This window comes from Pezoporus flaviventris, unplaced genomic scaffold (assembly GCF_033815535.1).
Source record: "Pezoporus flaviventris isolate CSIRO_AGI_PZ_B2104156 unplaced genomic scaffold, CSIRO_AGI_Pfla_v1 ptg000040l, whole genome shotgun sequence".
Classification (NCBI taxonomy): domain Eukaryota; kingdom Metazoa; phylum Chordata; class Aves; order Psittaciformes; family Psittacidae; genus Pezoporus; species Pezoporus flaviventris.
This window is the reverse complement of record NW_026892588.1, coordinates 10,772,604-10,800,291: the sequence shown is the minus strand read 5'-3', so window position 1 is coordinate 10,800,291 and position 27,688 is coordinate 10,772,604. Positions and strand designations below refer to the sequence as shown.

At 37.4% G+C, this 27,688-nt stretch overlaps 1 protein-coding gene across 3 annotated transcripts in view; it reads left to right on the top strand.

The window, feature by feature from the left end:
• STAG1 (STAG1 cohesin complex component) overlaps nt 1-27,688 on the top strand; it is a 181,446-nt gene that overhangs the window by 120,287 nt on the left and 33,471 nt on the right. For all 3 annotated transcript variants that reach the window (XM_061465266.1, XM_061465267.1, XM_061465268.1), the window contains 11 exons: nt 1,081-1,204; nt 7,133-7,231; nt 11,962-12,041; nt 14,197-14,304; nt 16,560-16,674; nt 18,620-18,737; nt 19,715-19,818; nt 22,632-22,724; nt 22,850-22,939; nt 23,139-23,342; nt 25,421-25,491. In XM_061465266.1, the coding sequence (XP_061321250.1) occupies nt 1,081-1,204; nt 7,133-7,231; nt 11,962-12,041; nt 14,197-14,304; nt 16,560-16,674; nt 18,620-18,737; nt 19,715-19,818; nt 22,632-22,724; nt 22,850-22,939; nt 23,139-23,342; nt 25,421-25,491 (1,206 nt within the window). The remainder of the gene's footprint in view (nt 1-1,080; nt 1,205-7,132; nt 7,232-11,961; nt 12,042-14,196; nt 14,305-16,559; nt 16,675-18,619; nt 18,738-19,714; nt 19,819-22,631; nt 22,725-22,849; nt 22,940-23,138; nt 23,343-25,420; nt 25,492-27,688) is intronic.

Sequence of the window (27,688 nt, the reverse complement as noted above, 5' to 3'; positions counted from 1 at the left end):
ATTTCATTTTGAGGCTCTCTTGGTCTATTTTAGAATTAAATAGATTTTATTATCTTTCAAAAAAGATTTTTTAATAAAAATACAGAACAAGAGTCTCAATTATAAAGAAGGCCACTGTTTGCAAACCACAAGACATTCCCTTCTTCTGTACAGTGGCTCTTTATGCTCCTCTTTCATTACAGCTGAAATTTCGAACTGTGAAGCAGTACCAGCTGGAGTGGCACAAGTGATTTCTCATAGTAACAGATGTCTCAGAGATGAAATTCCTGAAGGGCCAGATGGCCTCAATCCCTTTTCCTGTTGTTTAGCCGATGTTCATTATTAGTAAATATGCCATGCTCTATGTCAGTCAGGCAGGAAAGTGCCAATCAGATTGAAATAAATTCCATCCCTCATCTTTTTAGGTGATCTCTCCAGACAGTTTCCTGCTGTCCCTCCTCAATAAGCAGCTGATAATTCTGCCTAAAACATGTCTTTGCCTCTTCCATCACTTGCCACAGTCAGAACATAGAAAAAAGCAAGAAAACTGGAAGAAACCAATGTTGAAATGTAAACATTCTCCTGGTTTTGTTAAGGGGCTTTCATGCGGTGCATGAAACAAGATCTGTGTAGGTACCAAATTCTGTTCTGCTCCTCTGACGGGCTCCTTTGGTTAAACCAACAAACATTTTCCACTTGCTAATCCTTCTACACCTCTAGCTGGAGAAAGTCAAGCCTGCTAAGCAAATGTCAGTGATGATGCTTAGAAATGATTGTATAGAGAAGGTTTGTAGCTTTGATCCGTAATTCTGTTTGAAAAGAGAAAGGTAAAAGAGTAATAGACTAGGGTAGCAAACTAGGGTAAGGCTTTTTGAGTTAATGGAAGTATCATATCTGACTGCAGAAATATTGAAATTATTAAATAGATTAGTGAGTTCCAGGACATAAAGGAACAGGAAGTCAGTGAGATGGCAGTGAGAACATTGAGAAGCCTTACAGAGTGAAATTCAGCAAAAGCAAAATAGCTAGGGCAGTGGGAATGAGAAGTTATTGGTATGTATCTGTAATCTGGTTAATACTTTTTCTTTTCTTCTTTATTAGTGATGCTATTGCTGAAATTAGAGCTGTCTGTATTGAAGAAATTGGTGTCTGGATGAAAATGTACAGTGATGCTTTCCTGAATGATAGTTATTTAAAATATGTTGGTTGGACACTGCATGACAGGGTAAGTATTGTATTTTACTGTACATAGCAGAGTGCACTATGCATAGTTGGTGTTCTACTACCCAAGACATATTTAGTATACCATCTTAATTTATTAAGACATTTTTTCTTGCCTTTTATTTATCTTTCAATCATCCTATTTCAAGGTATTTGCTTAAATTATTTTACAGTGCTCCCAAACTGCATGCTTGGTTCATGTGCCTTTCGTGTTTTCAGTCTCCATTAGAATATTTGAATAAAAATGTTTCCATGGTGCTTTTTCTTCTGATTACAAGGGAAAGAAAAGTCATCTGAGATCACCCCTGAGAACCTTTGTGTCTGAAGCAGTATGGAGTAGAGGCTTCCAGATGTGTCATCCATTTACAATGCCAATAGTTAAAGAGAACATCTCTGGGTCCCCAGCAGACATCACTGGCTCTACAACTAGTAGAGTTCTCATCAATTAATTTTCCCTTGAAGAATCTCTTCAAGGAGCTCTTTAGCTTTTTCTTCAAAAAAAAAAAAAAATTGAAACACCAGATGGAAGCCACAAGATTTATACCCAGAGGTTCTTTCCTATCTCACCACAGTTCTTAGTTTTGATGGTATACGCAACATGTCTCTGCTGGGTGGCAGCATGCTTAAGTACTACTCAGTTCCTGCAGCCCATTCCTAATGCTAATAGAACAGAACCTTGGACTTCTGACTGCATGACAGTTTTGTACACGAGGCAGCAACTGGGAGTAGCTTTCTTCCACTCCCACCAAAATCAGTAGAAAATTTATTTTGCTCTTAACAATTTTGCTAACATTATCCAAGGAAAACAGATGAGACCTATACCTATACCCTTGAAATGCTCATTGAATTCTAGCATCCTTATTCAGACTATTCTTTTTTCCCAGGAGCACTACTGGACAAAATAAAATGTTTGCAGGTTCATTCTCATGACTTGCATAACTGGTAGTTAACAGCTGATTCTTTAAAAAGATGATTTCTTCAGTAACTTTGGACAGTACGTTAACATTGAGGATATGACTTGGCCACTCTTTTGCTCAAGTCTGAACAAGATCAGTTAGAAAGCTAGCTTTCACTAATGAAAGAAGTTAGTGGTTCTTTGCTTTAGCATCTTGCCTTCATGTGGATCAGCAGTTTATTTCCTTAGAGTATCCTGTATGCTTTAGAGACTAGAAATGTGAAATCTTTCCTCTCTAAACCTGTAGTTCCCAAACTTACTGCTTTACTAACTTTTACATTGCATCCCATTACAAATCTTGATAAGGAGGAAGATCCCGCTTACTTCTACATGCAGCCATGACCACTGTTTACTCTAGAGACACTAAACTTGCTATTATTAAAGGTTAAACATGGAAAATACAGTCATCACAGTGCTTTGAGAGGCAGAGCTGCTGCTTCCTCTGTGTACCTTATTTTTAATGTTGATGTGCTTAACTAGTAAGCATGCTTCAGGAGGTGATCATTGCTTCAAGTTATCAAATGAGTGGGGAGGTCAATTTGGGTTTGAGGATTACTATTCAGGGGTGGTGGAAGGCTTTATTTTACTAGGGCTTTTAATGAAAATCAATTATCCCTTGAATAATTGCAGTGAATCTTTTGGAGCACATCCTAATCCTTGCAGAACTTTTCCACAAAGCAGCACTTCCAATGGGAGAGTAGAATCTAGCAGTTTTGCACTTCACAGCTCTCAGTCCCCTTCTAGTGTCTGTGAAGTCCAGCCATTTCTCACATAACCCCCTTTAACCATCTGTGAAATCCAGCCATTCCTTGTGGCAGTCTGTGGCTGATGTCAGCCTCTCACTCTTCTCTGTCACATCCAGCAATTTCTCGTGTCATGTCCAGTAGTTTCTCACATCCTCTTCAGTTAGCTTAACCTCAGGCCAGGTTCTACTCATCTGCCTGCAACCTTAACATATATTAATATCCAGCTTTTCTAAAATTAGTATGTTCTTTTGTATTAGATAAATTTTAACTTACAGTGTTATGTTAAAAAAAAATTGTTTTCCATCTGGACCAGACACAGAATTCTGTCAAGCTGTCTATCTATTCACCTGCTTCTTGCTTTGTAGCATTTTTAATTGTAGACCTCAGAAGCGTGTTGGGGCTCTAAGTCTTTGAATCTCTAGCTAATCTGCTGTATGTGGTATGTGGTATTTTTTACTGAGGTAGTGTATGTTTAGTGTATAGACTGGGACAGGTTGTAAGTAAAATAGGGTAAGAGTCAAGAGGAGGTGAGCCATGTGTCTTAAGGATGGAACTGGAGCGACTGGAGGGAGGCATTTGGGGAGAAAGAAGGAAGGAAGTTCAATGGGAAGAATATATTGAAAAAGGATGGAATAAGAACCTACTAAAAATGCTAACCCTCCAAAAGTACTAGATCCTGGAACAGTGTTGGTTTTATTGGCACTTCCTGAAAACCTGCCAGCTAGTACCCAAGTTTCTTGATTTTGCTTAGCTTTGATCAGGAGATAATTTTTTCTTGTGGGTGAGTACCTAAAATATTAGGAAAAAATGAAGGCAATAGTCATAAGGTATTTCCATTTTATGTGAACAGAAGTTGCTCCAAAATAATTCAGTTCTCTGGAATCTTGCTACTACAAAAAAGGAGGAGACAGCAGTGCAAGAGAGATTAATGAACAGTTTCATATTCCACTTCAGAAGACATACAAATTAAAGCACAGGGAGGACACAGTTCTTACACTCAGAGTTACAGATTGTTGGTTTGAGCTCTATGATTAGCATGTTAAAAATACAGGAGTGGTCAGCTTCCATCAAGATTGATTCTTCTTCACAGGTCTGCCATATTAAAGAGAATATTGAGTAGAGCATGACTCTTCCAGACAAATGCAGACTACCCCACACTGCTATCATGAAAGGTGTATGTATTTCTTTTTGCTAAATTAGCAGCAGTATCAGTTTTTTGCTTGAAAGGCTATAAATTGTCTCAACTTGGAACTTACCTCAACAAAAATAAGGAAAATATGAAAACTGTCATTAAACAGAGTTGATAAATTCAATGTTTTTGGCTTAGGTTCGAGTTTCAAATTGTATACAAAAGAAAGCATTAGCAATTAAGTATTAGTGTGACACATTTTCATATTCATGAAAAATGATTTTTTGTAGCTATTTCTATAACAAAGAATAAAAATATAAAAGTAATTGTCTAAAAATGCTTTGAGAGAAGGGGAATTACAGGTATAATTAGATTGGAGGAAGAGGCATGCACAGAACCAATGACAGTGTGGATTAATTCAGGATTCTGCAGTAATCAGTGTCACAATTATAAATTGGACAGAACCCCAAGTATATTTTTGTGAAAGAAGAAACTCAGGAAGATGCAAAGTCTTAATTTTAGAATGCAGATAATGTATATAATTTATCCGTTATTTACTTAGAAAATGGCAAGGCTTTCAGATACGTTCTTTATGTCTGTAAAGCATAGATGTGAATACACAATAACAGCTGGAAAGCACTGCTTGTTTTCTTTAACAGAATTGAAGTTACTGCATAGTTGCAAATATTTGCTGCCTTAGATTGACTTATACTCACAATGAGCTTCAGCTCAGAAGTGCAGAAAATCTGGCTAAAATCTGGTCTGGAAGTATTTTTGCTTTTTCCTTCCCTGCTTCAATGTAAATCCACAGTGATTCTCAGTCATATTGTTGAAGACCCTCTAGTGTTGGTTATTCTACAGCTTTCTGTAGCAGCTTCGGTACTTAACTGTGTCACTAAGAAGTTCTTACTTGCATAAGATAATAGTCTTTGTTGTAATTTTAATTTATTATTTCTTTTCCTACCCACTGTACACATAAAAAGTGGCAGTTACTTTTTTCCTCTCCCTTCAAAGCAAGGTAACTTTTTTTTTGTTGAGCTACAGATATTTGCAGGAAGTTTTCTTCATTATCTCTTGCGTCCATTGCATACTGTGCCCAGGCCTTTTTGATCATATCTTCCTTCTGGACTTTTTTTGTATTCTTCTTGTGCTTGACCTCCTAATTAATTAATTAGTTATATAAATTAATCTCTTAGTTGAGTATATATCTTCCTGTCCTTGCTCTGCATCACTGTTTGCAGCTTTTACCCTGGCATAAGTTACTTAGGAATTACCCTAACTTTAGCTTTCTTACCTGCTAGATATGAAATTTCTGGTGTGTTTCCTTCCCCAGAAAGTGTTTGGGGTATTAAAAGCTCATATTACTTGGATGATTCTCATACTCGTGAAATGTCTCATGTCTGGCATGTTGCTGGTCTGTGGCACAGTGCTACCCCATTCTGGACTTCAGTGGAGTGTATCCATGTACGCATTCCTTTTCTGCCTTTCTTAAGTTCTTGTCCAGGTCATTGCAGTTCATGCTTTCGTGCTGGGTTCCTTTCACTAATCTCCACTGGCTCTATTTTAAAACCTTCTTAACAGGATTAGCAAGCTGACATGCAGGGGTTCTTCCTTCTCCAAAGAGATAAATTCCAACCTTGACCGATAGTTTAAAAACCAGGCTTTTTAGCTATCCTGCCAAGAAAGGCGGTGGTTTCCAGGGATTGCCTCTGCATCTCCTGTGCCTTTCCTGTCAGCTAGAGGGATGAGATGTAACACATTTCTCTCTTCCTCGCCTACTCCTGTAGTCACTTGTATTCTACGTCATATCTGGTAAGCAACAGGGCAGTAGCCTGGTTCAGTATGTTTCTGTTAGCATCCGGCTTCAGTCTCCTGGCAAGCCACGCAAGTACCAGGTTCACAGATGTGTTTCCTATCTACCTGGCTTGATTTGTACATTTAAGACTTAGGGGCTCTCAGTATCAGGCCTGAACTTAACTCTGGGCCTACTGATCCAGGGTGTTTGCTGAAGTCCACAAAGGCTTTGGACTCCACAGGGAGTCCAGACCTTTTCTACACAAGTCTCATGTTCTACTGCTGTTGGCAGTGATTTTTATCTTTTTTTTTTTTTTTTTTTATTATAACCAATGTGAAGTTTCTCATTTCGGAGCCACAGCACCGAGTGAATAATAAGCCATCTGCTGGCAAGTGGGACAGTCTTCAGTGGAGTTACAACTAAACCTGCTACCTCACTCTTGCTCTGTAGTGTTCATGGCATGCCAGAACTGATGCTGATCTTCTGTGGCGAAATAAGCCAAGGCCATAACATGCTTACATCCTCTGCTAATGATCAGTGATGACATTTACTGCCTACAGTCCACCAGACCAAAGCAATCTAAAGAGTAGCTGGGAATGACCTGCTGCCACCAGAACAAGTCAGATGGAATGAGCTGCTCTTCTTCCCAGGGGCTTCCTCATGCTGTGGCTTAGATGTAGTGTTCTTGTGGCATCGGCCTGCTCCCCACTGGAGGGTCTCTCGGGCCTTTTGCATCCTTCAGCATGTGCCTATCCTATGATGAGAGATGGAATGTAGAAAATTTCAGAATAATAAATCCAGCACGTATTTCTTCTGACCCTGGGAAAAGGAAAGACAATGCTCAGAGATGGTTGTTGCTTGACTGGGCTACACACAGCCCATGCTCAGTCATTTTAAACGCTTGTACATTGATTGTAAACACCAGATAGCAGGCAGAAGTTGCCTGTCATCTCTTTTCTAAAGCTAAATAGCCATGCTGTCTTCAGCAAACACCTTGAGATCATATGTCTTTAATTTGTAATAATTGCTGTATTCTTTATCTTTTTTGTGGAGTTCACTTGAAAGCCAAACAGTAACAGTCATTTAAGTGATGGCAAATTAAATCCTTCATATATGCAAATGGGGATAAAATTTAACATTGTTTGTCTGCAGCTGCATGGGTTTTTTGTTTTTTAGCTGAATTGCAAATTGGCTTGGGTAGCTCATAAAATTTTAAATGTACATTAAACAAATTACAGTATGATATTAATACTCATGTGCATTTGCTTAGGATATTCTATTGGCTAATCTTAGTGTGTTTTGTTCAGCAAGGTGAAGTGAGGTTGAAGTGTTTGAAAGCTCTTCAGAGTCTGTATACCAACAGAGAGTTATTTCCAAAACTGGAGCTGTTCACTAATAGATTCAAGGTAAGAGGAAATAAAATTTTTTGCATGGAGTACGCAAAACAAAACTATCATCTGTCTCATCCTGTTGCGGTCTTTTTAGTCATGTATATTAAATGCAAAAATGAAATCATTTGTTTGTGGCAGGGATTGTAACTGCAGTAGTAAAACTGTATTACTAAATGCTGAGATTAAGCCAAATTTACAGTGTTTATTTTGTGAGATTTGTCAGTCTTGGCCAGGATGCTTACTTATCTGTTTGCATTATTGATAGTTTATAATTGTCATCATTCAATCTGCTTGTACTTATTTAATTTCAGATTTATTGAATTTTAAGGATGTGTACTGGGTGCTTCACTCAATGTGAAATACATCTGAAAGTAACAGCCTGTAACAAAAGATTGTTTGTATGACAGCTTTTTAGCTGAATATGTGCTTGTGTTTGGAGAAAGATACTTTGATCTGCATCACAATATTCTGTGATGCAGAGCGTTATACAGTAACACACAGTGAAATGCCTTCTTGCTGCAGAACAGAAGGTCTTTTAGACAAACCTGTAAGCATTATTGTCCTGTTTAGAAGATAAGTACTGGAGAAAGATTTTACAGGTTTTTTTACTGGCGCAAACACACTTTTTGCTTACTATCTTGATAAGAACGTGGCTGTAACTCACTTTGTGGCATAACTGCTTTGTTTCATGAGTGTGCTGTTTGGAGAGATGAGTGTGGAAACACAGCCATTGCTTCTGTTTGATTTAAATACTCATAAATTGTTATACTATGCATGAGAGTTAAAAATTTATCGCTACAGATTTTTATACTGTTTCCTGATTTTGTCTGTCATTGCGGTTACTGTTAGCTCCTCCAGTTTGATCTAGGAAAGCACAGAATGTAGAAAACTTGTCATATCTTGCTTGCATATAAACGATTCATAAAAACATAACGGTTATCAGCCTTTTGCCACATTTCACTTGAGATGGAGAAAAAGGATGCTTAAGCTGCAGTAAAGTCTAGATATTAAAGGATTTTTTTGTCCAGACTGATAGTTATATAATAGATCAGGCTCTTTTTTTAATATTTGTTTATTTGTTTGAGATTTTTAAGGGCAGATTAAATAGATAAATATTTGTCAGGAATGGACTAGGTATAGTTGACTTTTAAGTAGGAGACGAAACTAGGTCATTTTGTGAGATCGCTTGAAGGCCTGTGTTTTTCTGATGTTACAAACTACGTTTCTGGGACTGTTGCATCAAAGACCAAGTTTCCCCTCTTAGAAGAGTACCTGGCAAATACGTTCAGACCTCAAACTATTTCTGTAATACCTCCATAAGTCTGGTTTGCTTATCATCGCAGGACAACCAGAAATACTAGTTCACTTTCCAGAAAAATGAACTGTCCAACTGTGATGTTTTTATTGTTCCATCTGTGCAGACCTACAGATCTGTTTGTATTTGCTCCTTCTGTAATTTGATGTATTTTGAAACAGGCCACTAAAACTGTCATGATCTCCATATCTACTCTTTACTAGAAAATGTGCTGGATGCTTCTCCCTTAGTCTCCTGCAATTTGTTAGGGGAATGCTGCTTCATGTCTGAACTTGTCGCATCACCAGCAAAACTTTCAAGGCAATTGAAGACACTTTGAGAAATAGTTACTCGGTAATGTACTTCAAAAAGCCAGCAGAACATAGAACCTTTAAGTACTTTTTCCTGGCTTTTTCACTGCATAGACAATTTTCTTTGTTAGAAGAAGTTAAGTTAGCCTGGGCATTGCTGCTTGGTTTAGAATGGCATGAAGAATTCTCATTTCTGTCAAAAAGATGAAGGGGAGCTCTGTTAGAAATCCTTGTCTTCTATTCCATTAAAGCTGTTTTTACTACAGAAATCTGTATCATGAAATAAATTAGAGAAAAAGTGAGCTCAGTCTCTGTGAGCCTCGAGTACAGATAAGTTTAACATGATGATTTATTCATTTCAGTTTGCAGCCACTGCAAGAGAACAAAAAGCTGGCATTTCCCAAATGCCTGGACTTGGATTTACAGCTGTGCTGACAGGGATGCGGCCTTTGCCATCAGGATGGAGCAAAGTTTCAAATTAATGCTTTTTGAATCTGTGATACATTACTTAAATGTCTTGCCACCACAAACTCTACCACCACCCCCTGAAAAATAATTGAGCTAAATGTCATTCTCAGTTCTATGGCTGCTTATTTATTTTTCCTCATCAGACTTTAATGGAGCTACACAGTTCAGCTGCTATTCAGCTCAATCCATTCAAACTGTCAAGAGAAATCTCTCTAGAGATCTTCTGGCTGTTCAAAGTATAAATTAATTTGATCCAGAATTACTTGCACTGGGGTGTTAATATTTCACCGTCTTCCAAATAGCTGTGACAGGGATCTAATAATGTCACTTCTCCAAAGGAAAGATGTATGTTCTTTCCAACGTTTGTGTTTCTAGGAGTTGGTGATATGCTAAAAAAAGCTTTGTCCAGAAAAAAACCCAAACGATGTCCATTGAAGAGGAGACTTTTGTTTTCCATCAAAAAGTCCTGTCTGATGCAAGCAATAACTGGAGCCATATGGGAGAGATGCAAATTAGCTCTTTTGCAGTCAGTGCCAAAGTCAAGACACCAGCAATTTTAGGTGCAGCTGTTAAATTCCTGTGCCTCATCCCTGACCCTTTGCAGGACAGTTCTGTCTTCATCATCTAAGAGGTAGAAGGAGATAGACTCGCTCTTCAGCTGGCCTTATTCACAGCCTGATACGTGATTGCAAACTGATCTTCACGGACAGTGAAAATTACTATTTCATGTTCTTAATACAAGCCTGTGCCCTGTTCTACTGCTGTAGAGCGGTACAGCAAATTTTTGTCAAAGCAAATTGAGCAGCTGGGGTTTGTAACTTGCTAAAGCACAGAAGCTACATTTCCAGAGACGTTAGGTGTTCAGGTCTCACTTTCAGGGATCTTGGTACTTGTGGTAGATGCCATCACACACAAATGCTGGCACCAAGGCAGAAAATAAGCAAGTGACACATCCACACTGTTTATTTTAAGCCTGATGTTTCTGAGGAAAACTAAGAGGAGGGAACAGTCTTTTTGGATAAGAAATCTTTGTCGCATCAGTCAGTTTCAAAGTCCAAAAGGACTCCAAATTCAGGGAGTATCTCTTGCTTTGTAGGTAGGAGAGACTATCCCTTCACTTGCAGGCTTTTTTTTTTTCAGAGACGAAGGAGGAGTTTTATACTTGTGTGCTTGCTCCTTCATGTGCAATTAGTTCCCTCCTTGTGGTATCCTGGAGTTCAAGATACACATTGAGGGAGTATGTGAAATTTCACTGAAACTTTTAATACTAGTATCTCCGGCTGTTCTTTCTCTTGATGTTATTAGTTGTCGTTCCTTGGCCAGGACCTTAGGAAAAATAGATAGCCATTTTTTGTCTTGTCCATCCACAGAATTTCCTGCTTGGAAAGTCATTTCACTGCTTGACTCTCTTAATGCAGTTCTTGGAGTCTCTAAAACTGTCTAGATATAACATTTAAATGCAGAGTATTTCCCAGGAGCTTAATGGCAGTTAATAGAGGTGCATTCAGTCATAGTGACACGAGGTATCTTAGCAGCTTTGGTTTTGTTGAGTGGTAACACTTGAGAAAGCCACATGCTATTCCCAAGTTTCAATATTGAAATAAACATTGGTTGCTTGAAAGTCTCCTTCAGCCTTTAAATGCCCTGAACATTAGAGAAAAGAGGTGAACACCTTTATTTTGTCCTGATTTGTTCTTGGTGACTTTCACTGTTGTTTCCTAACACTTCCCTTTTTTCTTCTCAGTCCCTAACTATTTTTTCAAATCCAAAAATGCCATATAGTACCTAGTCTTTTCTGAAGTAGGTCAAGCAATAGCCGTCAAGTTTTATTTTCAGATGGCCCGATTTCGTTAACTTGATCAGTCAAGCAGAGAACATCAAGACATATTGAATTTTTATGGATAGATATAAATTCTCCCCAGGTAGGAAGGATATTTTCAGTTGCTAGTAAGCAAACTGAAACTAAGGAGAAAGAAACCTTTAGGAGACTTTTCATAACTACAGGGTCCTTAGGAATTATAAAATCATCAGATTTGACTGGAAGGGGGTGTGCTTTTCTCCGCTAGAAAGAATATAGGAAAATAAAGAGTACAGGAAAGTAAACCCATAGAATTTACTGATTTCCTGTGGAAGGTCTGTAGCTTGATCTTGAGATCAGCTTCAAACCTTAAAATGTAGCCAGGTATAAAGGCCACAACTTGATAGACAATATGCAGGTGTGACTTTCTTCACAGTGTTTCCAGGTATGTATCTATGCAGCATTCATTGCTCTCAAATTATTTGTTTCCAGGGGATGAAGTGGGGCAATTTTTCTGCTGGCATCCAATGCAAGTGCATTCTTTTTCAGGAAAGAACTGTTAAATAAGATCAGTCTGGAACAGTGCTTCAACTTGAAAGTCTGCTTGCTTGTTTTCTGGAAAGCACACAAGGATAAGGATTGTTTGTTAATCAGTCATTCTCATTCCTGTGTACTTGCCTGTTGCTCCATTGTGCTTATAGCACACAGCTTCCTAAGATGTACATTAAATGGCTGAGTAATACTAAAGGGCTTTCATGTGTCTAGTTGAAAGATCTTTATCCCTGAGAGTATTTCTTTTGTCATCTGTGGAATTCTTCATCTGATAGCTGTTTGTGTGTTTCTGGTTTGTCACTGTAATAATATTCCTTTTCAGGATCGCATTGTATCAATGACACTTGATAAGGAATATGATGTAGCTGTGGAAGCCATTCGATTAGTCACGCTAATACTTCAGTGAGTATTTTTCAAAACCTGTATATTCCCTTTGAAAGTTACCTAAAGCAGTAAAATGTAATTGACTTGATTTCTTTGCTTGTGTAATGAAGTGAATCTGTTACTTTACACTTGCTAGTATCTAATCTAAATCTTCCTTCTCTCAGTTCAAAGCCATTCCCTCCTGTCCTGTCACTACCTGCCCTTTTAAAAAAGTTTCTTGTAGGCCTCTTAAGGTATTGGAAGGCTGAACTGGAATGGATGAATGGATGTACTAGTAGTCTCAGTACATCAGTACTTTTTTATACTTTACCTGCTGTATTTCCATGAGATGAAATATCTTCTTTTAGCTTCATGACCATATTATTTTGCCTCTGTTTTACAAATAGATGTGTAGAATTTCTGCACTGTGCTTATACACTGTACTTTATAGTGGCTTCACTTTAAAGAACGTTTTTGGACATGCAGAATTTGAGTGAAAGATCAGACTGGCTTTTCCTCTTAGTAAAGAAGTCTGGACTTCATTTTTTTATTTATGGCTTACTGTTTTACAGATATTAGACTTCTAATATTTGGAGGAAAGGACATCTTGTATGTACTGTTACATTTTTGAGGCAAATGTAACAAATGTGATCACAAAGGAGATGTAGAGCACACCTATGCCCTGCATTAATAGCAATGTTCAGGAACACAGTAAGATTTTAGGTCAAAAATTTTCCAGTGCACCTTTTTTTTTCCCCTGTTCTGTTCTCTCTTTGATGAGAGATGCATGATGAAAACATAGTTAAATGCATTTAGCACCAGAAGAATGTGGGTCATATTGAACAGCTCAGGGCAGTGTTCTGTCAGGTAGGAACTCCAAAAAGATCTCATGAAAAATCACCATGGGAAATGACCAGTGAAAAAGTATTTGTAGTATGAAGCCGAATGATGTCTTGATAAATAGATAATTCTGACAAATACTGACCAAGCAAGGAGGGAAGTAATATTCCTGTATGCAACAGTGCAGGTATATTGATTGATGGAATGTAATTGTTCCATGGGCAATAGCATTTTTCAGGAATATTGCTGAGAAATTGAAGTTTTTTCTCAGTTTCAGAAAACTCACGCACAAAATCTGCCTTGACGTTAGAAACAGCAGAAGCCCCAGCTATGTTGTTTACCTATGGCAAGGGTAAAAGGTGGCTTGTTCTTTCAATAAATAATTCTGAAAAATAAACTTTTTATCATCTTTCATCCAGCACAGCAGGGTATGATCAGACAGTTCCTTGCTGTTGAAAATGAAGTCTATTTCTAGTCAGCACAACTGCTGTAAAAGTGATGAACAGTTTATTGTATCAGCTTTATTGTAATTCTGCATGCACACTGTGATTCAGTCCTAAAGCAACTATGTGTTGACGTGATCGGTGGGTGCACAGTGCTAGTTCTGTGTCCCAACTTTGTGACATAATCTGGTTTAGTTTTCTACTGCCAACATCCAGAGCATTTCTGTGCTTTCTCCCATTGCCGAGGTAGTTTTATCTGATTGCCCTCTTGGCAGCTGGAGTCGGGAATATTTTTTCCTACTTACCAGGCCAGCAGAGAAGCAGGTACTGCCCCACAGTACACAAGAGCTCACAGGCTGTCATGTGAAAAGACTTAATTCCTGCAAATGGACTCGGTCAGGAGACTGAAGCAGGTTTTCCCAGTCCCAGGTCTGAATATATTAAAAATTGAAAGCTTTGAAAGCAAACAGCCATTGCTATAGAAGTAAATACGTTTAAGCAAGCAATTATGTTTTCCTCGAGTAACACTCTAGGCTTTTTAGTTTAATAATGCTTGATAGTGAATGTTTAGTATGTTGCAGTATGTCCATTGTAGTTAGTGTGATGGTGTAAGTAATTAAGCAGGGCAAGATTTGTAAGCAGTGATGACTTTTTTTTTTTTAGTAAGATTGTTTCTCATATATATGTATTTCTACACCTGGGAGGAGGAAATTGGACAAACTTCCAGTCTTATAGGCCTTATATTTCCTGTATTTGGAAACTGAACCCAAGATTCGTGAAGTCGGTGTTCAACCATTTAGGATTTTGTATGAAGGAAATCAATCTTGTAGCTGTTAAAAGTACGTTATGGGAGGCAAGGGGATTGAAATAAAACGTGTTTTAGTTCAGGTGTTACTTTCTAACTCTTTCAGTGGAAGCGAAGAAGCTCTGTCAAATGAAGACTGTGAGAATGTTTATCACTTGGTGTATTCAGCACACCGGCCTGTTGCAGTAGCAGCTGGAGAATTTCTTCACAAAAAGTAAGTTCTCTTTTGCCCTGGATTAAGACCAGATTTGTGAATGCTTCCTATTAGAGGTAAGATCAAAAGAAGCAATAGAGTGAAATACCCCAATGTAGCAAATTGGGAATTTAATTTAAAACAGAGACTTACCCTCTTGTTTAAATTCAAGACCTAAAGACGAAGAAACTGAATTCACATTTTCCTTCCTCTGCAATTCAGTAACTTTTCCTAACTCCTCAAGAGTTAAATATGCAAAGACTGCATAAACTTCTAAAGTTGGTTTAAATCCCACAACTCTTGCTGAATTACTGTTGTGATAATACATATATAGGGCCTACACATCCCTATTGTTGACCTGATAGGCACTCATCCTTTTTACAAAATTTTAAACAAGTTTATTTCAGAATTGTCAACTTGTGAGGGGTGTATGTGGTAATAATTAAGAAATTAGTTTCTAGTCTCACTGACTTTCCCTGAAGATATATTGCACTTGTGGTTACATCTTTCATGTACCCACTCTGCCAGAAGAAATGAGCTACATTTTCAGTGTGAATCATACTGCTTCAGTAACTATGACTAGAACATTGCCGCATCACAGCTTACTGTGAAAGTAAAAAAAAACAGTTAACTTTTTTTAGGGTTTCCATTTAAAATTCTTTTAGCAGTAATTTTATTTTTTCTCCTCATGGGTTGTAACACTGGAGTTCTTTAATATATTTATAGATTATTTGTATCAGAATTCAGGTTATCTAATTTTTCATGCCAAGATACATGATAGAAAAAAATATGTAAAAACATAAGCTTTCCTTTGTCAGTGTTCTAGTATTCTGTGGTTTATTAGTGATTTAGAAGTCCACATTGTAATTTGTAAGCTTTCATTTGTGGATTTCTGGAATTCCATCTTTGTGATCAGGCATTATCTGTTTCAAGGAGGTAATTTACAAAATGCATTTATGTGTAGTTTCCTATGCATCATTTTACAAGTTAGAGGAAAGGGTTAGGTTCTTTTTAAAAGCATACACTGAAATTCCTCTGTTAATCAACATGTGACAAAATAATTTTGAAAAATGCTTAGAAGGTAAATGAAGACGTATCTGCACCTTAGTGCACTTCATTTAAAGACTTTATTCTAACTTTTCTTTACAGTGAGATATTATTCTTTGTTACTACAAGTGTCTCTCAAAGTGAACAGCATTGAGGGAAGATCATTCCATTCCTAACACTCATTTTTCTCTTGGTTTTTGCTAAGACATAAAAGCTGGTGCTCCATTTAAATAAGTTAGTAGAATCTCCTTGCGGCGTTTGAGGTGGGATTTATCTCACCTAATTTTATATGTTTATATATAACTTTCTACATGTAAGCTAGTCATTAGAATTTCTCCCTGTAGTTAGCAGAGGAAAGCAAGTAACACAGAGGATTACTGACTCAACCTTGAGTTGCGTGTTTTAAGATAATTCAGCAATTGCAGAGGTGCTCATTTCTTACCTATTAAGATAAGCAGGGGGGAAGAGGTGATGTCTTCAACTAAAGACATCACCTTTGTGTTGCAGTTACAGGTTTGTGTAACTCATCCTTCAGTGAATTATAATAGTAAAATCGCTTTGAAACTGGTTTCACTGTGAAAGCAGGAAACAGTTTTCAGTCTTCTCAAAATGAAACAATCATTGCAGCAACTGTAATGTAGGCACACCTGAGATCTCGATAAGCTAGCAAATTTGAGCATGGAGAGGAGTTTGGAATTAGCCATGTATCAAGGAATTCAGTGCAGAAATAAACACCTACATAGCTGACTGGTGGATTGCTTTGTCCTTTATGCTGCTACCTGTACCTGAGGTTGGTTGCTCAATGAGATGTCAAGTTTGTTTATACCATATCCCACTCAGTGTGACTGCAGGGGAGATGAAACTTTTGTTCTTAAGGCATTAGTGGAATAAGTGCTAACATCAGTGTAAACTGGGTAAATTAAAAATGCAGAGCTATAAGAATTATGCAAATATATAAAACTGCTGAGAATCCTTCAATATAAATATATATTGAAGAGCTTTTTCCTGTGTGAATTTTTTCTAGCCCTGTTGAACTCGAAGACTCTGAAGAGAAATTAATCTTTTCAGACAGGTGAAGGTCATGCCCTCTTTCCCTTGAAAGATATAGCTTGAGTTACTTTCAGTGTGTACTATGAACAATTCTACTATATGAAGAAAATGCGTATCATATTATTGCAGACATGAGATTTGTTTTGATAAATATGATAGCTCCTTTTGCTTATTTGTAGACTGTTCAGCAGACATGATCCCCAAGCTGAAGAGGCTCTAGCAAAGAGGAGAGGACGAAATAGTCCAAATGGAAACCTTATTAGAATGTTGGTTCTTTTCTTTCTTGAAAGTGAGGTAAAAAATTCTTCTCTAACCTTTACATGTTTATAAAACCTGAAACTTTAGTAGTGATGTATCCACATACAATAACAAGTTCTTTCTCTTTTTTTTTTCATCATTTGAAAAATACTGTATGTCCTTTACCCTGCCTGCCCCCTGTTCTTTTTCATGATTTATTTTGCTCTTGCATGTACCCAGTATGGCATTTCTAGTAACAAGATGGCTACCAAAATCCATTGCTACATAAAAATGTAACTGGTTATTTTTTGAGATAACCATGTAAGGAGTATACCTCTGGAGTTACACTTAATGGAGTAAAATAAATTGAACCAGAATGGAACAAAAATTACATAATATCTCCAATTACTATTAGAATCAGAATAATTCAGAGTGGAAAGGGCCTGAGGGTCATTAGCGCAAAGCAGAGACAGCTGTGAGATTAAATGAGGTTGTTCAGAGCTTTATGCAGTTGCACCTTGAAAACGTTGGAGGATGGAGACTGCAAGCATACATATGATGACATTAAGTATTTGATGAACACATTCAGGATTGGATTCTGCCCATAGTTCATAGAGATAGCATACATGGGAAGTTTTATGGTAAACATACTAACAGCAATTCAGGTGAAGAATGGCAGTGAAGTGGAGGGAAAACTTGAGAAGGTAAACCATCAGGTACAGGATGCTTTGAAGGTAGAGGGGGAAAGGTTTAACTATTAGACATTTGATTGGCAAAAAAAGACTGAAAGAAAGGAATGACAGAAATGTTTCACTGCATAAGGGAGGGTAGTATATTTTGTGTAAAAAGGAAAGGTATTTCAGTCAGGTATTTTACTTGTTACAAAGGCTTGAACAAGACACTTGACTCTGACAATGAAAAGAAACACAATCGGAGATGCTGGGAAGGAAGGATAACATTTAGACCCAGTTAACCTTTTAGAGACACCTTATAAACCTACAGGTTAAGTCCAGACGAAACGTTGCTACTTGTGTGAGCCTTCAATCTGCTATGTGAATGTATTTTTAGTTCCAGCTTCTTAAAAACTTAGATTGTAACAGGTCATTGTATTTTCCAGAGAAAATAACCTTAAATCTGAGTGTGTGAGATTGGGAGTTACCTAACGTTAATCGTATCTGTCCTTCTGTGGAGAAAAGGAACTCAGATTTACTCCCAAAGCCATGATCAGCAAAATGCCTTCCCAGGCAAGCCGGAAGCTGCTCCCCAAGATCACTTCTCTCTCAGGGCCAGTTTTTGCTGTTGCTGGTTTTGAGGGATTTGTTAGAAACAAAGTAGAATTTTGTGACTTCAGTTTTCCTGCTGTACGATCTTAGGTGTTTTACAGTTAAGGAATCAGTTCCATGTCTGGCAGGCAAATCAGAACTGCATGTTGTGCTTATTATTTTTTGATAGAGGTTAAAGAACAGTTTATAGACCACTAGGAGCCTATGGATTATTTTTCTCACTTTACAACAGTTGCCTTAATTCACATAAAAACATTTTTTGCAGGTAAAGTTAGTGTTAATTCTGTACCTCCTGTAGGATTTCTGCTGCTGGTTTTGGTCTATGTAACAGCATGTATGAAAAATAAATGCCTGTTCAAGACATATAAAAGCTCTCTTAGTCCATGTCTCACCAACTCTTTTTTTCATTAAGAAAAAGAGGAAGAAAGTGAGGAAAGCTTCTAAGTCAAAACTCTTAGGATTTTTCACAAACAAGCTGCTTATGGAAAAGAAGCTCAATTTGTTTTTTTTCCGTTTTCTGTTAAAATACAGTCCCATTGTCATGCCGTTGTATCATTCAGTTAGAAGAAGATCTTCCACTGTTAGTTTTAAACTGAATTTTCTTTCCAACTAACAAGAGTACATGCCCAGGACGTTCTCCATGGCCAAATGATGGTGAAAGTTGAAGAAATGCTGCCTGTACCAGAACTCTGTATTAATGGTTGCTTTGGATTTTCTAGTTGCATGAACATGCAGCCTATTTGGTGGACAGTTTGTGGGAGAGTTCTCAAGAGCTGTTGAAGGACTGGGAATGTATGACCGAATTGCTCTTGGAAGAACCAGTCCAAGGAGAAGAAGGTATTTGTTTAGGCACTATACTTTACTGATATTGCCCAATACTGTTAATTAGTCCTTAAAAAGATGTTTCATCCTGGGTGATAGAGGTATTTATGTTGTGGTTTGTTTAGAAAGCCTATTCAAAGAGGATTTTCATTTAATCCATTTTTAATGTACTTCGTTTCAAAAGCAACATTTTTGTGCTCTTATTTTTCATCTTGTGATGCGTGCTATACTGTAGTTCGCTGATATTAAAGGCTAGGATTACTTCTTGTCTGAATGTTTAAATAACAAGTGTATAAATGAGCTTTTCAATAAATTAAATGGCTAATAGAGTTTTGAACAGACAAGCACTTCAGGTATTGTTAATTATTTTCCAGACAATGTTAAAACCTAATGAATTCTCAAGAATTAAAAAAAAGTAAGGGGGTTCTTTCACCATTAGTTTTGAATCTCTTTTCACTAATAATAGATCTGTGTGCACAAGGTAGCCAGGGAGGTTGTTGGCAGTGAGTCCTTAATGGTGAGGAGTGTCACTCAAGAGCCTTCAGAATCCTTCAGGATTGTCCTAGTTCAGGGACCTTCACAGGTAGGAAATTAGGCACTTTGGTTCTTTGCTTGTGCATAGCCTGGTGGGTTTTGATCCTGTAGATATGACCAGAAGAACTTCCCAAAGAACAGAAGGAAGGGGATGGTGAATAGTCAGTTGCTCTCTATCCTCCATGATGCTCTTTATTTTCTAGATCCTTGTTACATTCCCCTTCGTTCATCCTTTTTCTAGATTACATTTCTCTGGACTTCTTTCAGTTCTGCTGTACCCGTTTTGAGATGATGTGAGTGGTAATTCAAAGAGGAAGCAAGAAAGCCTTGATTTTAGAAATGGGACAAAATGTTGTCTCTATTCACTGTGTTTCATAACTGCATTTACAGATTTGTCTTCTTTAAGATGTCTTGCACACATATCAGAACTGATGTGACTTGTTCTTTTCCCTCCATAGCAATGTCTGACCGGCAGGAGAGTGCTCTTATTGAGTTGATGGTGTGTACAATCAGACAAGCTGCTGAAGCACATCCTCCAGTAGGCAGAGGCACTGGCAAGAGAGTAAGTGGTACTGCAGTAGGTAGCTCAGACCTGTGTGTACTACTACAGTGACGTAAAATACTTGTTTGCATACACAATTTGACACTTTTAAATTAGATTTTTATAATTGGCATTTCCTGTTTCATGTGAACATACTTGAAGAAAAGTAGTAGAAATTCTATTTCTGGACATGTTTAGGTTTCTGTTTCTCTGATTTGGGATTTTGTATTGCCAAATAGTAAAAACGTTGCAGCATAAAAATCTTTTTTTTTTTTTTTTTTTTCCAGATGGTCTTTTTAGCATACCCCTGGCTTACACTTGAAATGTACCCACATCTACAGCCCTTAATGTTAAATCTAGATTAGAATCGAAAGTGCATACCTTAGGAATAGAACAAGATTACCTTTGTCTTCCATAAAAGGGAATGTGCTGCTAATATGGATGTAGGATTTGCAGAAAAAGCTGACAGTATGTTCATCATGAGAGTAGTTAAGCACTGGAACAGAAGCTGAGAGTCTGTGCAGTTTCTATCCTTAGCGGCTTTCAAGACTTGACTGGACAAAGCCCTGGGCACCCTGGTCTGATCCCTGAACTGAGTCTACTTTGAGTAGGAGTATTGGAACTGGGACCAGCCTGAATACATCTGTGGTTTTACGTGTTTACTCTCTTTGTCTTTTCTGCTGAGTGCCCTAAACATTTAAGAATGTGACATTCTGGCCATATTGCAATCTAGCTGCCTCTTTCATTTATTTTATAGTGACTGGGGATCAGTGGAAGTCCGTTCCCAAGGCTGGGCATGGACTTTTAAGCATTTCAGTGTAAGTCACAAGGTCAGGATGATCAATAGGCTTTCATGTGTATGCTTCATAAATAACAACATCCATGTTCCAAAAGAATCCTAGCTTCCCAAACGTACTTTCCTGGTTTTTGATAGTTCCCCTTTTCTTTAGGTTAGACTAAAAATGAAAAAAAACCAAACATGGAAACATTTGGTACTTGTGTTAGGTTCTGTTCCAAATAATCGTAACTACTTTATTAGAAATGCCCAGACTTAATGAAGGTGAAATCTGGAGATAGACTTGGCATTCTTCATTTCTAAACTAAATGCAGTTACTTACCTTATGAATTGATATAAACTAGCAGTTAATAAGCAGGTTAACCTCATGTCCAGAAACAGCATCCCAGGAAAAGCTCCAAGAAAGCACCAATTTAAACATGCTTGATGTACCTAAATTCATATAGCATATTCTAATAAATTCCTAATTTATTGAAACATTTCTGTGGCTGCAGACTGTTCTAGCAGGCAAAGCAGCCTTTAAATTTAACAAGAATGTCATGTTTGTATTTTCTGTTTGGAGCACCAAATAGTGTCACTATCAGCTTTCCAAGTTATTTTTTTTATGTCAAGAGATCTACACTTCAGTTCACGTAAGTTGAACAAATTGCTTAGTCTTAGTTTTTCAATATCTGTATTGTTTTCTTTAAAGCTAAAGAAAACATTTCAGTAGTTTCACCTTCTATAGTATGATCAAAAGAGCCTTGAGATCATGCTTGGGGGCCCAGATTAATTCATTGCACCACTGAATACAAATATTAGGTCACCAGAATATGACTGGGTGGTTGTCCTAGACACATTTGCATTGCCTTCTGGTGAGCAAGCAGCTTTTGCTGACACCATGGTGCTGCACCGCACATTGGTACAGGGATTACAACTGCTGCTGTATGTATCCAGCTGTATGCCATGTACTATGGAAGTGATGTCTTAACCTGGTTACAAATCTGTTCCACCTCACTTCCATGGTTATTTCAAATTTCTGCTGACAAAATAGGCTGCCTGTCATCCAAGCACATGTTTTGTTTCCAGCTGTTCCTCCTCACTTACAGAGAGATGTAGGTATGACATTTAGCTTTTGCTTCTTTTCAGTTAGATCATGAGTTGTGGGATGGTAACTGCAGGGATCTCTTGACTTGTCAGTAGAGGTTTGTCATGTTCTCATCTCTTGCTAGCATATTCTCCAAGTTGAAATGGGAGCAGATTTCTGATTGTGCACTCACCTTCTTGTGAAATAGTCTCTTCTCTGACTTCAGCTTGTAACCCTTATTGTGCAGTCTGGCAGCTTTGCTATACACAAATCATCAGCTAACTTGAGTATTTTTATCGTTCTTTGTTTTCAGAAGTATTTTCTCTTTTCTGAAGCCACAAAGCCAGATCTAAGCTTTTATGAAGCATGCCGTTTTGATTATTGTCTCTGTGTTCACTGTTTCAAGGTGGTTTTGCTATGACAGCATTAGTAACTTCGGTATATCTGTCACTGAAATTTGTAAATGAATTCTGTGAATTTGGATGTATGTTCTCACTGAGAATTACATTCCAGTTTAGAGATGAGGTCATGAATCTACTAGTGAAAACCACTGTTACAGTGTGGTTTTGCTTTTGGTTTTCTTAATTATACTTCAGTTAGCCCTGAGGTCTTACATTAACACTTCGTTAAATGTGTGAAAGCCACAGCTCAATTCACTTGGAAGCAGTAGCAAAACTTCCACTGACTTTGGTTATATTTGAATTTCAATCTTCATAAAATGATGATGTGTTGAGACAATATCATGCTGGATAATATAATATTTTCCTTTTCAATCATGGCTTCTTAGGACACATGGTCCTCCCATTTAATCACTCTTCAGTCCAAATGTGTTTGAGTGTTTTATTCCCTCCTCTTTTGATTTATTAAAAATACACTTGCGTAGATTTTTGTTTGTAATGCAGACTTTAGAAAAAATAATGAAAGCCATATGCGGAAGTTGTATTTATTTTAGTTATTTTTGGTTGCTTGCAGGTCTTGACAGCAAAAGAAAGGAAAACTCAGATAGATGACAGAAATAAATTGACTGAACATTTCATTATTGCGCTTCCTATGTTGCTATCAAAGGTACATTTTTCAACAAAAGAAATCTCTTGCTGGTATTTGCAGTTATCTTTAATTTTTTCATTCTGTAGCGTAGGTATTTATTTTTACTTCACTTATTTTTTTATTTTATTTCAATGATGTTCTAGTATTCTGCTGATGCCGAGAAGGTTGCAAATCTCCTGCAAATCCCTCAGTATTTTGATCTGGAAATCTATAGCACGGGCAGAATGGAAAAGGTACAGTACCTTGAGCAAGAAGTCTTTCAAGCAAAGGTTGCTTTCAAGTATCTGATTACTATTCTAGTCCCACAGCAGTGTGCCTGCATCTTGCATATTAGTAATCTAACCTTGATTTGGTGTATTCTTTGAATGACTTTTTTCTTTGAGTTTCATTGTTCAGGTGAGGTGAAAGCTGAACTTCTTTTCTGATCTACAGCATCTGGATGCCTTATTGAAACAGATCAAGTTTGTTGTGGAAAAGCACGTGGAATCAGATGTTCTCGAAGCCTGCAGCAAAACTTACAGCATACTCTGTAGTGAAGAATATACAATCCAGAACAGAGTTGACATAGCCCACAGCCAACTTATTGATGAATTTGTGGATCGGTTCAACCATTCTGTAGAAGATCTGCTGCAGGAGGTTTGTTTTCTTAAAATTAATTTAGTTAGACTCTCTAAAATACAGTATAATGAACTGCAGAAAACATTCTTACCAAGTCATTAAATTACCCATCTGAAGATGTAGTGCAGCAGTAGCTATTTCATAATTATTTGGAGCTATATAACTGTGTAAAAAATCCCTTGGGCTGGCCATTAAGCGTGCAAAACACTGATGCTGTGAAACAAAGACCATGAAGCAGTCATGCTTCTGAAAATTTAGTTTAGTATTTAACAGTCCACGTAAGAAATTAACTGGATGAATGGGTGAAAGCTGATGTAAAATGCAGAGAAAGGTGCATTTACATTAATGCTTGTGATGATTCCAGTTGTCCCAAGTATGTAGGCAGCAGAATGAAGATTGGATTATGTCTTGAATGGAAGAGAGGATTTAGTAAAATATTTATAATGTCATATTGCAAGAGCTCTAGAAAGAATGAAATAAAGATAGAAATCTGAAACCTGGAGGTACCTGGGAATTACTTGTAAGAATGTATACTTCAAAATGCATAAGACAGAATACATTAAATAACACTAGAAAACTTGCTCATTTTTTTTTGCTTTACGTCAGTTTAACTTCATGTAACATTACTTAATTTGCTGTAATTCTTACGCTTTTTAAGCACAATTTATGGGTTAAATAGATCTTCTTCTAGTCGTGCATTGCACCGTGACAGATACATTTAATTTTTTATGTAAAATTATAGAAAGTTAATCTACAGTCTTAATTTCAGAATTGCACATTAAATAAGCTTTTTTTTTGTCTTTAATATGTCACATAGATGTATACTGTATAAATGCCTTGTCACATTGCAGAGTAAATACAGATTTTTCTGTTGCTGTAGGAGTATACATGAGTAAAAAAGACAGTGCATGCAGGAAGCAAGCACTCCACAACCCAGAGGAACAAGTGGAGTCACTGTACATCCTTTGATAGGATACATTTACTTTGCTATCTACCTGTCTGCCACTTTATATGCACTTTCTTAGGAATTTCTTTAGCAGAACGTGGAAAGACATTACAGAATTTGTGCTACATCTCTGCCCAGCTCTGTGTAGCAAGAGAATCCTTTCAGTTAATGCCACATTACATGTCTTAGCCATCTGTTTTAGTAGATGGATGATAGACTTGGATAGCTGAAGTTCCTTGACCCTGGCCAACAGGACCAGAAACTGCAAGGCAAAAAACTTTGGGAATCTGTTGCTGAGCTAGGTAGCAAAAAGGGTTGGAGTGGGACTGCCAGCTTCAGAACCAGCCTAGTTCTCCACACCAGATGCCCAGTAACTGACACCATAAGTAACAGCCTTTGCTCTTTCCACTGGCACCCACTGACAGAGGTTTAAGAACTATCTTTTGAAAGTAACTTGTTTCACTAAGAGAATTTGCTAATCAGTTTGCATAAAGTATTAGGGTAATAATATTTTTAAAAGCCAGAAAGAAAAAAAAATGGAAAGTTTTGATTGAATTGTGCAATATTTATTCTTCTTGTTACCTCAGGTTTGTAAAATCTAAATTAAAAAACACCAACCTTCCATCCAGCTCTGAATGTATGTGAATCTATGCACATAATGGGATTGGCATACATTACGGGCTGTAACACAGTGAACAGCAGTGAAGGATATGAAAAGACATTTTTTTATTGATAATATTAAAAAACTTGCTGTTCATACCTGCAGGTTTCTGGTGTGGAGAGTCACAAGTGTTTGGCTTTATTCTTGTAGCACTTTCATCAGCTGATGGTTAAAGCTGATAATTCATTTGTTTTTGTAAAATAAGGTAGAACTCAGGTTTTATTCTTGGGAATGATTTCTACTGCTGGAGAATACTGATTTGAGTATTAACACAGTGGTACTGCTGAATATTGTCAGATGATCTCATTTATTTCCTAGTTCTATGCAGTGGTTATTTAAATATTATTGTTATAGAATCCAGATAAAAGTCATTGGAAAATTTGGAGACAGTTGAATGTCAGCATAAACCCTCAAAGTAATCTGCTCCCCCTGTGCAGTAATGTTCTCTGCTGGATTGCTGAACTTTAATGGATGTCCTTTCATTTTCAGGGGGAAGAAGCTGATGATGATGATATATACAATGTGCTCTCCACATTAAAGAGGTTAACCTCTTTTCACAAGTAGGTGATTTTTTTCCCTCAAAAATGTTATCAGTGAGTATCAGTTGATGTTTAGTGCTGAGAAATGAGAAAATATATGGCCTGAAATATGACATAGAGATTGCTGTATGATCAGTGGCATTTGTGCTATTACTTTTACAGATTTGATTTGCAAATGGTATGCTATCCCTTGCACTAAATATTTTTACACCCATGAGTGTCTTACTAAAAGTCCTATTCCCCTGCACGGCAGACAGTCAGTGCACAAGGGATGCTTCCTTATCACAGTAAGTGAGAGGACCTTGCTTCTGCCACCTCTCTTACATGAATTATTTTAACTGATTCAGTTTCTCTTTTCTTTCTGTGCTTAGTCTTCGCTTATCCTAAATTCTGCCTTGGATCATCGTACAGAATGGCTCTGAAGTATCTCCTGTTTGTTTCCATTCAACAGGAGTCCCACAGAGATCATTAAATCATTACTAATTTCTATACAGCAGCAGACTGACACATGTGCAAATTAGGTTTTCAGTCTCCCTGGTAACACACTGGAGCCACTTCTGCCTTTCCTGAGAGGACTGGGGAAAGCTATAGTTCACATCCAGAAAAGAAGCACAGATCTTAAAGCTTTTTTGCATCTCCCATATATATTTTTTTCCTTTTGGGCTCCAAATCTCTGGGGAGTTAATTCAGACTGTAAAGAAAGCCTTGCAGAATAACACACAAATAGGGGTTGGGGACATCTACCTTCGCCTTCAAAAAATAAGAAAGAGAAAAGAATGAAAGCTGAAGCTGATATGTTATTAGTGGTTATAGTTCAATGGGAATTTCTAATTAATATCTGCTTGTATATAATGAAGTAATGAAATCTTTTAGTTTCTCTACTGAATGTAATGTCCTATGTGATTTCTTTGTGAAAGGAAACAATCATACCATACAATGCGATTTTTGCTGAACGTTTAGCTATGAGATTAGAATCTTCAAATCTTGCATTGAGCTTTCTCATGTCAAAAACAGTGGCTGTTGTCTGATATTGTCATTGTCTGTCACCAGTTGGAAGCCAAAAGAAATTAAATGAATGGAAGAAGCTGAAATTGCAGGCTGACAACTGATGCCTTTCCTATCTTATAAATGTGCACTGATAAAGTTGTTGCTGAGGCTTTGAAAAGAAACAAATCATCTCTTCTTCCAGTGAGAGAAACTCCTCTGTATCTTATCTGTTCTTGTGTTTCTTGGTAGCTGCTGCTTGTTCATGTCTTAGGAAGAAGCAGCCCAGCAAGGTGAAAATACAGGGGATTATTAGGAAAGCTTTCCAGACCAAAAAGCTTCCCTACTGAGATTGCCCAAGCCTAAGCTAATACTTTTTCCAAGAGGGCTCACAGCACACTTTTTAATTCATGTCTTTTCATAAAACAAGGATATCAGTATTGCAGTACAAATGAAATTCATCATTACAGTGCTTCCTTCCAAGTTTTCAGAATGCAAGAACAAATTTTCTTGAGGTCTTTGGAGTAGAACACCTGGATTATATACTTGGGCTTCTTTTCTTTGCCAGGGTCTCAATGATGTTTATAGAGATTTTTCTGTCCTTAACTACATGGAGGCAATTTTTTTATACTGACTCCAGCCTAATTCAGCTGAGCTTTCACGCATAGCACACCAGTGCTGTAGCAGTTTGTGTACTGTAAAATATCAGCATTTCTTATATAATTACTTCAGTTAATTCAGTGCAAGATGTGTGCATCTCAAGCGTCACCTCTGTTAGTGTGGATGTGCCCTTTGATGCTGTCTTGTATAGGAAATGTTTCATGTTTAGAAATCGGGGTTGTTGGTATTACTGTCCAGTAGTCCTCAAGTATGCTTTTGAATTAGATTCCCTCCTGCCTCCACACTGGCTTCATAAGCCTGCAGGTGGCTAGAGTAACTCTCGAGAGTCAGTATAAGCATCATCAGTCAGAACACTACCCAGGTAGGTAAATTCATGGTCAGACCAGATCTTCTCTACCTGTTATAAAAACTGTTTGCTTAAGCTTTTTTCTAGTAGTTGGCCAGTGCATCCTTCAGACTAATGTACTCAGAAGTTTGTTATATCCAGAAGTAGTAGAAATGATGATAAATGAAACCTCAGTAGAGAAATTAGACTGCATCTAGCACAGCTGTTCAAAGTCTTCCACATTGTGCATCTTCAAAAAGAGAAGCAGTTTTTTGGGTGGAGAGATCA